General features: G+C 39.8%; 2 protein-coding genes across 2 annotated transcripts in view; one reads left to right on the plus strand and one right to left on the minus strand.

Moving 5' to 3' along the window:
• cacna1db (calcium channel, voltage-dependent, L type, alpha 1D subunit, b) overlaps positions 1-2,953 on the minus strand; it is a 114,513-nt gene extending 111,560 nt beyond the window's left edge. Inside the window, exon 1 of the mRNA XM_050063865.1 lies at positions 2,408-2,953. Within this exon, the coding sequence (XP_049919822.1) occupies positions 2,408-2,540 (133 nt within the window). The 5' untranslated portion in view covers positions 2,541-2,953. The remainder of the gene's footprint in view (positions 1-2,407) is intronic.
• dcp1a (decapping mRNA 1A) lies at positions 324-12,051 on the plus strand. Its single transcript, XM_050063862.1, has 9 exons — positions 324-473; positions 827-867; positions 1,765-1,892; positions 4,850-4,916; positions 5,118-5,256; positions 5,585-5,680; positions 6,972-7,589; positions 7,778-7,999; positions 8,917-12,051. Exons 1-9 carry the CDS (start codon positions 342-344, stop codon positions 8,995-8,997), a joined length of 1,524 nt encoding a protein of 507 aa, XP_049919819.1. The 5' UTR covers positions 324-341; the 3' UTR covers positions 8,998-12,051.
• Positions 12,052-12,268: the final 217 nt, after the last annotated feature.

The following is a 12,268-nucleotide window of genomic DNA, read 5'->3' on the forward strand; positions in this document are numbered from 1 at the left end:
ATATCATTGCCTATTATTGTTAGGTATTTACCTTGAAACAAATAATATTTTTAATCATTAATTTTATTTATTTTGTTTATTTGTAATATAAACCGTTTGATTTTGAAAAGCACACTGGCTAAGACTAAGCTCATAAGGCTGCCGACCATTTCCTGCAAACATTTCGTTTTTAAGCGGCACTCAAACAAATTGGGAATGACCTATTTTACGTTTCAGACTAATCTCTGCAGAATAAACAAATATCTCGGAAACTTTCTGAGAGCGGTCATTTCCGGGGACAGCGGAAGTTATGAATGTGTCTCCAGAAATCTGTCCGTGCGGGAGCAACAATCACATCCAAGATGGAGACCGTAAATGCTGGTCAAATGATGAGCTTAGCTGCTCTACAGCGACAAGACCCGTACATAAACAAACTGCTCGATGTTACCGGCCAAGTGGCTCTCTACAACTTCAACTCCAAAGCGAACGAATGGGTAAGTTTGTCAAAAGACCCGGAACAGTTTCGGGATAGCCGTCAAAAGTATGCTAAGTATTCACTTAGCATGCTAATGCTAGCTCCTTGATAAAAACATTGGAAAACACTGAGGAAATTGTTAGTATTTGTCAAACTATAACTTAAACAGACATGTTCACCGACTTACGTATTTGATATCAGTGTCATTATATTAGTGTTCCCAATATCTTTTTGTCCCCAAGTTAGCGCTACCTTACCTGAGCTAACATAAGTTAGCTAGTGACGCCAACAGTCAGCGGCCGTTTCTATTATTCAGCATGTTTTGGATTAACGGCTGTTTTTTTCAACATGTAACGTCACTTATCATTTTAGGAGAAGACCGACATCGAGGGCACCCTGTTTGTTTATGCAAGGTAAGCAAATAAAGTGTTGTTTATGTTTATTATTTATCACGACAACGATGAAGGTTGTTTACTTGTTCAGAGTTTCTTGGCGCTGTTATTTGACGTATCCTACGCACGTGTTTAGGCCGCAGTCCTTGTAAACAAACATTTTCTATGGTTCATGTAGAGATGCAGAATATCTTATTGCCTCTGGTGTGTTTGCTTCTTATTACAGCCCTATGCACACAACTTTTATGTATTAGACTGAGTGTGATTGTAAATGCTCATAGTTTCGACTTTGAAAGAATATTATGTGTTTAGAAAGAAAAGGCACTTGTCTTTTATTTTGTTTAAGTCCTCTGTTGCACTAAATAATAAATATTTTCTAGGTAATATCTTTCAAGTGTGAAGATTTGTTTGTCTCTCTCTTCATATTCCAAGTTTTTTGGCTTGGTTACACCAAATAAGCAACTTTAAGACATCAGCCATAGCTCTGATAACTTATGATGGCCATATGTCATTTTTTTTTGTTTTTAACTTCTAAGACAAATCAATCTATCATTTAATCAATAATGAAAATATCTGACATTCTACTCACTGTTTACTGAGGGGTCATCTTTTTCTTTCACCACCAAACACTTTTGTATTATTAGTTACCAGGAAATGTAAATACATTTTTTAACATGATGTATTTATTCATATAAGATCACTTTGCATTTTAATAAATTCATTGATTATATCATATTTTAAAGTCATGCAAATAATAATAAAAAAGTTGCTAGTTTTTGGTCATGAAAAAAGTAAGATTTTGAACTTTTACTGAATAGAGTGTACAAGGTGTTGTTCAGTGTGATCAGGAAGGTGATGGTTATGTTTTATACTGCCAGAGTATTATCTTACAGTGTTTGCAATCTTTATTCAACTAAGGTCTGCCTCGCCTCACCACGGCTTCACCATCATGAACCGACTGAGCACAGAGAACCTGGTAGAGCCGATCAACAAAGACCTGGAGTTCCAGCTGCAAGATCCCTTCCTGCTCTATAGGAACGGCAACTGTGAGTGTTTTGTAGAATAGACGCCTTGAAAAAGTAGATATCATACGCAGTACAGTCATAGTGTACTCTGTGTCAGGGTGGATTCAGATTAGATGTAATCAGAGATTTAATAACTGGGATACAATATTCTGGGTTCTTCATTGTTTCTTGAGGAGTTAAGGGCCACTATTCCAATGTACATAGCTGCAGGTGAGCCCCACTTAATTTTAAGAATCTGCATGATGAGAAATATGAGATGTTGTCCCAGCAAAAATGCTGATCAGGCTTTTGTCGTCACAACATTACAAATGCTGTGCAAAATGTCAGAAATCCTGTACTGTCTGTAGCAATATCATGTATTGGTTCATAGCCGCAGAATCTGTTTCTGTTACTCAACTACTATGAAACACTGCTGTATCACAAAAGATTCTGTCAAAGAAATGTACACACACTGCATACTTAGCAAGTAGACGGCTGTGTAGGTGTTGGTTACAGTCAGCATGGAAACACACAAATGGAACAGAACATAATGGTACCTCTGAAAATGCCGAACAAACAACTCCCCAGCGTTCTCCGGAACATCTCTTTTCCCTTTTGCTTGAAGTCATTTTGGCATCTTGGAGGCGCATCAATCAAAAAAACCTCTTCCGAAGAGTTTTTTCCACTCATGGCCTCGCACAGGCCGAGCAGATGGCATCAGTTTCAGCTCGGTTTAGCGACAGTCAGTATCATTCTGCATTGGGACCACATCCAAAAGGACCTATCTGTCTGATTATAAATCTGACAAGTTTTTGATGTATTTTTGATGATATAAGTTGTGCTTCTGCTGATGGTGTTATCCAGTGAGGTGCCAGTGCTGCAGTCAAACTCTTCTATCTTATATGGAAAGAGTTCTGTAAGAAGTAAGGTGAAAAAAAGGAGTGATGAAGTTCCTCAGATCTTGAGAAAGTAACTAACAGCGCTGCCTCCAAGGTAATCTATTAGAAGTCTGAACAGGAGTTTCATCAATGCAACGAATAAGGAATTGGACTGTTTTCCCATTTGTTTGCTTATAAGGAAAAATAACATGGCCAGGGTCAATGTCAAAGTAGACTGCTCCCCTTTTGGACTGGGTTTGCCCATCAGCCTGCCGGGTATGGAAGACATGATGAAGTTTCTTGTTAGTATTCAGGCCAGAGCACCTTCTCCAGAAGCCTCACTTGAGTCCAAGTGCTGTTGTTTGCATTTTAATTCCTCAGAGTGGGTGAAGTTGCAGAACGACAGAACTGGGTACAGTTGTTATGTAGAACACTGGTTGACAATATTCCTTGAGTTTTGCTGGAGGCAGTTCCAACCTCTGGCAGCTGTCAGTCACCTCTTGCCCTTCAGTAATGCACCTCACTGGCTGAGGATCCTTTTTGGTAGTTGTCAGATATCACTTGGTTAGCATGTAGTGTCTTTCTTTGTGACTCCTGTGAGGGTGGAGTTGTTATGGAATAGATTTCAGGTGAGAGAGAGAGAGAGAGAGAGAGAGATCCTCAAGGTGGTTCTCAGACTCCTCCTTCTGCTGTGAACCAGGAAGAGACAACAAAGGCTTAGTGGGAGCAACAAAGAAGTTTGATCGAAGAATCCAACACAGAGAGAAGCTGATTATAAAAATACACTTGTGTGTTGCTTCACTTTGAGTCCTGGTGAATTCCCAGTCTGAAATTCACAAGTGTACTCAAACTTGGAGAGTGCTTTTTAGAGAGACCAGTGTACGTAGACACACACACCTGTTTACACCTCTCCATATTCCCTTTGGTACCAGGAGATGCTACGGGGAGGTAAACACTCAGGTTGCTAGGTTACCTCAGTCTCTTGAGAGACTGTGAATATGCCAGTATTTCGTCACATACACACACACAAATGACACACAAGCTGAGCCAAATTAACCAGTTATTGTTCCAGCAAAAACTGCTGCAATACATTTTGTTTTATTGTGCAACAAGTTGTCAGTTTTCTTTGGGTGATGGTGATGTGTTGGTCATCACAGTTTCATTTAGTGAGCCTGTTAACCTGTTTTTTTTTTTCCCAGCAAAAACTGTCTCTTACTTTAACATAGCTAATACAATTACACCATCAACTGTTTGACAGCCACCTAATTATCAAAAATAGGTTGAATACTTTCTCAATCTTTTAGTTTCTTGATTTGTGTGATTTAAATGAGCACAGATGCTCCTCATTATAGTCACAGTGATGGTTTTGTAAAGTGTTTTTGGAACTTGGTAGAAATTATTGATTGTTTTTAAAACAAATATTTCATGCTGCATTGAGATTAAAAGTATATTATGCAGGATGTCTCTAACAAAAAACATTGTATAGACTCATAAAGGTAATTCTGCCCAAGCATCGCTTAATAATAATTTTGATAATGCATTCTATTTATAGACGCCTTTCAAAGCACTCAGAACACTAACAAAACACAGTTTAAAAAACAAAACAAGCAGCAACGATCCAAAGATCATAAAATCAAACAATTCCATAATATACAATAAAAGTTAATAAAAATGACTAGACAAAAATCATAATTATAAATATCAGGTATACAATCATTATGAAGTCGTCATCAGTGCAAGTCTGAATATGTGTGTCATCATTAAATCCCCACGAGAAGTGTGTGGCGATGCATTTATCTGCAGAGACTCTGCCCTCTGCTGATATTTTCTTATTTTCCTTTAATTTTGCTGTGGTCAGTCAGGATATTCCCGGGCACAGCACGTAGTTGAGGTCGAGATTTCTTGGAAAGTAAACCTTGAATAATATTGATAAATGCCATACAGTAGCAGGCCTGGGCAGTATTGTGTTTTCTGTTTTATTATCCAAAACTGACTTATAAACAAAATGTAAAACCTTACAATTAGTTATTTTAGTTGATTTATAAAGTTTGTCTATGTGTGAGTAGTTTTGTCTGTTGTAATGCTGAAGTGTAATATACAGTATCCGTGTTCCTCTTGCAGTGGGTATCTACAGTATTTGGTTCTACGACAAGAGGGACTGTCAGCGAATCGCTCAGCTGATGGTCAAGTAAGTAGCCAGACATATGTATACTTTATCAGTGTTTTGATGGGATAGAACAGTACACTGTTAGCTTTTCAAAGTTTTTTTCACGTATAGGTGTTAGCTTTAAATGCATCTCTACATTTATGACAAGGAGTATTTGAGTCCACATTTAACAAAGCAAATGATAGTTAAGTGTCTATATTTCCTGCTTTCACTCTCTCCCAGGATTGTGAAGCAAGAAGCAGACCATGCCCAGAGAGAGTCACCAGAGAAGGCAGAGCCGGGGAGGACCAATGGTGTCGCAGAACCACGGTCCATCGACATCCTGGAACTGCTCAGCAAAGCCAAGGAGGAATACCAGAGAGTGAGGAGGCGGACACACACATCACATGTTATTTGGGTTCTTAGATGAGCAAATGTGTTTTGCTTTTTATGTGTTTTTAGTCCTGGCACTGGGTATTTCTTAACTGTCATTGCAGTTTATACAAACAAAAAAATCAATTTGGATCACAGACTGTGTGTGACCTAAGGAAAAAATATAGCATCAGTAGTACTCCATCCATACCTCTTCAACACTGTGTGAAGCACCTTCACAGGTCTGCTGACTCAACAGAAACAGACTCATAAGTATGCATCTCTAAATCTGGGATTATTTCAAGTCGGGCATTGGGAAATGTGTGTGTGTTTTACAGGCACAGGCAGGTGAAACAGATGTATCTACAGAGCCTAATGTGAAAGCAGCTGTCAACACCACAGAGCATGTGCACAGCACACCTCTACCTGAAAAGGTACATACAGTACACAAACATGTACGCAAAGGTCTGATGTTTATTCATTTATCTGTACCGTTTTATGTTGTGAGTGTTGTCATCCTGTAAATCCTACATACAGAGACTGTGGAGGAGGGCAAAGAGATGGTGCATGTCTTTATCTCAGGTGTCACTGTCAGCCGTTTAGCATTTGGCAGCAGAAAGCTGCTGATAATGTAGGATGTAGTTGCAAGCAGACGGACACACTCCTCCAACCTCCAGGTTTTATATCAGACGCAGGGCTGACACAAACAATTCTTCACAATTGAGATTGACGTATAGGTGGGTTTATTTTGGGTCCAGCTCTCATTTAGCAAAATACTGCATTTGTAAAGCTCCAACACTAATGGATCCTTTTTAAAGCCATTATTTGACAATTAATGGTTGACATCTTATAAGCTACGTGGGCTCCTGTCATTATTCCCTCTCCATATAATTATTTTTAAGATGAGTCAGATCTATTATTAACATTTTAGACCTATTAGGATCATTTAAGGTACATATTTGTACTCTGGGTTTCTACTAAAACTTGTTTACATGCTTTAATATTCAAAAAAACACTTTTATTGTTCTCATTCTGTCAGTACTGAGCCATCTGTATTCACCTTCTGTCTGAAATGCTTCGTTTAGCGCCTGTCTCTTTAAGACCCACTCCCGAAAAGGCCCAGTCTGCTCTGATTGGTCATTGTTTCTTGGTCTTCCCCATCTCAGTGTACTGTCACTGCATTGGAGGAATCACAGAGAATAGCAGCACTTTCTAATGCGATAAATCAAAGATAAGAGCTTCTTAATCCAGATTTTCCCTAGTGGACGTTTTTCCAGCAGATATGTGATCCAAAATTGGTGCGGAATTTGCAAGTTTTTTTGCAAATTTGCAGTTACCAAGTTGACATGTTTCCTGACGTTTGCATGTAGCAATGTATGTAATATATAAAGTTGTAGTAACATGCCTGCAGCAGATGACCATCGAAAGAAATCTGTTACAAGCTGACATCACATTGTCTTGAAAGTAGAAAAAACGTTCATATGTTTACCTTGTTCTGAACATCCGACATTATATATGACAGAAAATAGGGAATAGCATAACAGGTTCCCTTTAGATTCCCAGAGTCCATTGGTGCATCCTCATATTGCTGGTTTTGTCAGTTTTTATATAGTAATCTGAAAGACCTCTTAAACTGCTGTACTTGATTTTTCTGTGTCAGCACTGCTTTGTATGGGTTTTGTATGATTTCCTCTGCAGCTCAGTTTTTTTCTTTTTACCCACCAGAGCTCTCATACAGTGGTGAAGCAGATCACAGTTGAGGAGCTCTTTGGCTCATCCCTCCCTAAGGACACCTCTCTACCCACAATGCCCTCACAGAACACCACCACTGCCTCCAGTGATCCCTCCACTGCTTACCTCCAGAACCAGTCTTATCCCCCTCCAGCCCACCAGAACCCACTTTTTCCTCCCCCTCTCGCAGCCCAAGACACTGGGTCAGGTCAGCGGCACCAAGTCCCCGGCTTGCTCCCAGCTCCATATGTGCTACACCCCAGCCCCGTTTTCCAGTCAGTGGTCCCCAGGTCAGATCCTCAACCTCGATGCTCAGTCTCCCCGCTCATGGTGCTTCCGCCTGGCTCAGAGCCTCGAGTTGCTCCCCCTGGTCCTGCAGCACCCCCAGCAGCTCCTACGACCTATTTGGGACAGGATATGCTCAGCGCCCTCAAAGCGCCAGTGCCATCTGTGAATTCAGACATCCACAAACCCATCCTCGCACCCAACTTCCTACCAAGCGCACTGTTCCCACCCCACAGCTTCCAAGAACCCATGGGGAAACCCCTTCTCCAGCACAGCAAGGAGATGGATGTTTTCTCTCAGCCCCCAAACCTGATCAAATCCATGTCTGTGAGTTCAACATTTTTTCTTAGCAGCTGATTCTGTGGATCTGTTTGATTATGTTACCCTCATTAGTGTATTTTATGTCACATATACTTTTATACCACAATAAATTAGGTTATAATCCAGCATATTGTTTGTTATAATGCCAGTTCTTCTCCTTTGTCTCACTCCGTCTTCACGCTTTCTATTCTCAGGCTGTTCCCATGAGTCCAGGTCTTGCTGTTCCAGGGCAGTCGATGTCTGTACTTCTCTCCCCCAGCGCCTTCCAGCAGTCCATCAATAAGACAACAGCTGCAGCATCGGTGGTCCCTCCTGCCCCCTCTGAGCCCTCCTCCACCTCTGTAGGCACTTTAGAGCCTCCACAAGCAGCCTGCAGCAAAACACAGCTACAGGATACTCTGATACACCTCATTAAGGTAAACAAAGGGCATAAAATACATAAAAGCAGTACTGTTGGTTCTTTGGAGTGGAAAACCTTTAAGCTAAAGCTGTTTTCTATCACCATACCATTGCAATTTCAAAAGAAAAGGCTCCATTGTATAGTTAAAGGGTTAGTTCACCCACATTACAAACAAAGAAAGCTAGTAAATATTCATTTAGGATGTAGACCCAGGGACAACATTTTGTTGCTGTGCAATAGTTCCTGGTGGCAAAATAGTTAGTGTTTCAGAGCTATAACTCTCTGACCTGGCAGATCAGCGCTTCGGGGATAGTTTTGGTTTGCTTGGAAGCCAACGGAGCTTCATGGCCAGCTTCCTGGCTTCAGGGTGCTTCCACCTTCGGTCTGAAGTTGAACCCAGTGACTCTGAGGAGCTCTGGTGCTGGCCTAAGAGCTCCATGACTGGTTTCCAAGCTTCTTGACACTTTGGCGTCTTGTATAAACTTTGCATTCTCACACAGATGTGCTCGTGGGTTGCAAATTTTTGGCACAGATGGATTTAACATGAATCAGCACTTGGGTAGTCATACCAATGTAATTCATCACCTTTACAAGTACAAAGTTTAGTACCCTACTACAGACCTCACTATCTACAGTTTTCAATGGAACTTGTTTCTGCCAAAGAAGTGGTTCCAAAGAAAACAATCGACGGTGTTGTGTGAATAACGGAGACCCTGATTTTGAAAAGAGATGCTGCTGTTAAGATTAGAGTCTTAGTGTGAAAAGTCACACCTTCAAAAGAATTCAGATGTAGTAACAGTTTTACAGTTTTATGTTTCCAGTTAAAAGATTGAATTCCAATGAAAACTGTCATCTTATTGTGTAAACACACACACACACACACACTTAGGTGTAGTTTGTTCATTCCTCTCTTGTTCACTTCCTCCCATCTAGAACGATCCAGACTTCCTCAGTGCCATTCATGATGCTTACCTGCAGAGTCTCTCCAAGGACTTCAGCAACATAAAGCTATAGTCTGCTTCAACCATCGCCACTATCACTCTCAGTGCTACGACCCCTTTGTGACTTTTGAAGAATCCAGACATTAATGGGAGATAGAAGAAGTGCAGGATAACAGGTTTTTGACACACTGTACACCACAACTCTACAAACTACTCTGTTTTATGGGGAAAATATAGCATGCAACGTGCCGTTCAACCCTCTGATCTTCACTCCAAACTTGTTTTTTGAGTTCTCATCTGAACACTGACGCTGTCCTGGCTACTCACGTTAACTTGGATCGACTTTTTTGTCTGCTTTATTAAGCCAGAACTACTGTTGGAGAGAAGCAAGGAGATAAAACTTGCCAGTGTGGCCTTGAGTTTTCATATTCACTTTATAAATATGATAAAACAGTTTGCCACGCACTGGTAAAGTTAAGCTGTTGCTGGTTTATTTCACTTGAGGACGGGACCAAAGCGGAGCTTCGGTGACCTCAGATCATTACACTCTTGACCTTCGGACAGATGATTGTGGAGCTTGAAAAGTATGGGAATCACAGATGCTGCCTCTCTTACTCATATGTCTTTGGACTTCTCGCAGTGCGGGAGTATGGGAACAGAGAAAACGAGAAGAGAAAGACCTCTGTGCTGGGGACCTCAGAACTGTTTTGGGGGTCTTTGCGGACAGACTGTCTAACTGTGTGGCATTAAAAGGACTGCTCATTTTCGCTTTTTGACCTTCACCCTCAAAGCATTGCTGAGGCCTGTATTTTCCTGATAACACCGCAGAGACGGCGAACAATTTTTGTGGCATTTTGTTTTTGTCGGTGTCCTTTATTGAGGAGATTGTTGAGGTTTTTTTTTTTTTTCAACCCTTTTCCAAGGAAGAAAAAGAACTTCCATTATTGTTTGGAGAAGCACTTGCAGCTAAATCTAAGAATCAGTTCCTCTCAGCTGCTCTTTTAATGTTACGTTACAGACTGCAAAGTGTTCATAAACACTACCCAGCTTCTTGCTACCTTTCTCCACATTTCTCTCTACTCTTGCTCTTTCTCTCTCTGTGTGTCTTTCTCCTCGTCTGTGTCGTTCATCTTTCCTCCACCAGCTGAGCTCAGTACTTGATGTTCTTGGAGGAGAACGTGCAATAGACGACAGTCGCTATGCCTTTAGGGATACCAGCATTTTGGGATACTTTAAGATGGTACAGTAGAGCTAAATTTATTTGAACCACTGGGTTCTGGTTCTGCAACGATGTTGAATTTAAATATCACAAAAAACTAAACACAACTTGCTATTGATTTTTGGATCATGTTTACCTTCACACCTTAAATATAAAATAGAGAGCTGATATGCTTTTGATAGCTTCAGTAAGTTTCAAACCACTTGAGTTTCAACCTGTAATCCAAATTAATGATGAAAAATATAAACTACCTCTATTCCTGTCACTAAATTTATTTTTCCAGGCCACAGCTACGTCTCAAGTCACAAGACTGTGAAGACAAATTGAATTGTGGTACCTTGTCAGGCTTTTTTGCAGTAAAAGGCTACTGCAGTACAGAACCATTAACCCTGCAGAGCGCAGTAGGGAACAGGAAACAGCACATCTGTCTATTGATGCAGTTTGAGAACAAATAACTGATCTAATGTGCATCAGAAAATCAGTTTGCAAATAGTACAAAAAAATTCTTATTATGTGGCTTGGGTGTATTTTCCACCACACAACAGGTTACTAATAAGTTTCAATTGCCCTGTTGTCACAGAATGTTCAGCACATACAAGACTATTAAAACTAAAAAGCATAAAAATTTAAGTTGTAGTTTTCTTACAAATGGTACAGTGATGTTTGGCGTCAGTCAGCTCATGGATGATCAGGCTGCTTCTACACACGCTACTGTTCAGATGTCTGTAGTTCTCTAAGCATTCAATACGCAAAGTCATAGGAGACTCTTTTTTTTCAGGTTTTGCAAACATGAATTGCGGAAAATTTGGAAATTTCTCACAGGAGTGATGTGAATTTCTGCATAAACACCTGTCTTGATTGTGATAACACAGCTCTTCATTTGATCTTGCTATTTGAATGTATTTGATTCTTTGCAATATGTATGTGCCAGTCTTGTTGTCTTCTGTGTCCTGCATATTTAAGTTGAACTCAGATCCACATGCTTTCAGTACCAACCAACAATGTTTTTCTTTCTCTTTTTTTAATTTGCAAAATCAAGATTCATAATGCGAAAAGAAAATGTCCACAGCCAGGGAGCAAATCAAATAATTTATAATTTGTACCCTTCTTTGCCCTGTTATTATTTTTTCATTTCAGAGGTCATGTTGCCAACACCACTGGTATGTGTTGGTTAAATAAACGCACACAGGAAAAATGACTGAAACGTAGAGGTTTTTTAATCCCGGTCACATATTTAAGGTTTTATGGTTATTTTAGGCGTTGGTATAATTTATCGTATCGGCCAGAGATTTGATTTTGGGAAAGTCTTCGCAGAAATTATATTAATTTTCCAAAATTGTTGCCACTGTACATAATTTGGTTTATTTTGACTATTTTGTGATATTAAAGAATTGAAAATAGAGTTGTCTGTTTTTGTTTGCTGCTGAGAGCAGCCGCTGTTTCTGTCAGCTGTGGAAATAAGATTTAAAGATTAAACTGGAAGTCAAGTCGAGGCATTCGTTATCATATGCACGGTAATAACAAGTTTCTCTGTACCATGAAATTCTTTTTTGTCTTTTAGCTTGAAATTAAACACAGTATAGAAGATGAAAAATATGAATATGACAACATAGGAAAGTATTAAACAATATCAGAAGAGAGAAAGTATCCAAATAGCACTATGTACAATCTGATTTTTATTTTTGTATGTTTTAACCTCGACGATTGTGTGACTTGGAATTAACGTTTTCTAAAGAGGGTTCCTAAGTTACTTATTTTTCTGCCAGTGTTGTAATAGAGCATGAATTAAGAGAAAATCTCCTGTCAGATATTTAAAGTGTGTCATTCAGAGGTACAGGAGAAGTGTGCAGTTTCTCTTTTGTACCACCAGATGTCACCAGGTGCTCACTGTTGATCTGTTGTACTCAATGATCTCTGGTTATAACGCCATCAACATTAAATCGTAATCACTTGGTATCAGTCCCACCACGGGTTTATTTCATCGGAGAACTTGATCTGTGAGTCTTTCTGGGTGTAAGTGACAAAACAAAGTACAGAGATAATTGATTAACTAGATTGGCAAGGAAAATGTTATTATTTCCCATTTTGAAACTCCCTCCTCAGGTCCCCTGCTGGCTAAATGTGG

Source organism: Epinephelus moara, chromosome 16, assembly GCF_006386435.1.
Source record: "Epinephelus moara isolate mb chromosome 16, YSFRI_EMoa_1.0, whole genome shotgun sequence".
NCBI lineage: Eukaryota > Metazoa > Chordata > Actinopteri > Perciformes > Serranidae > Epinephelus > Epinephelus moara.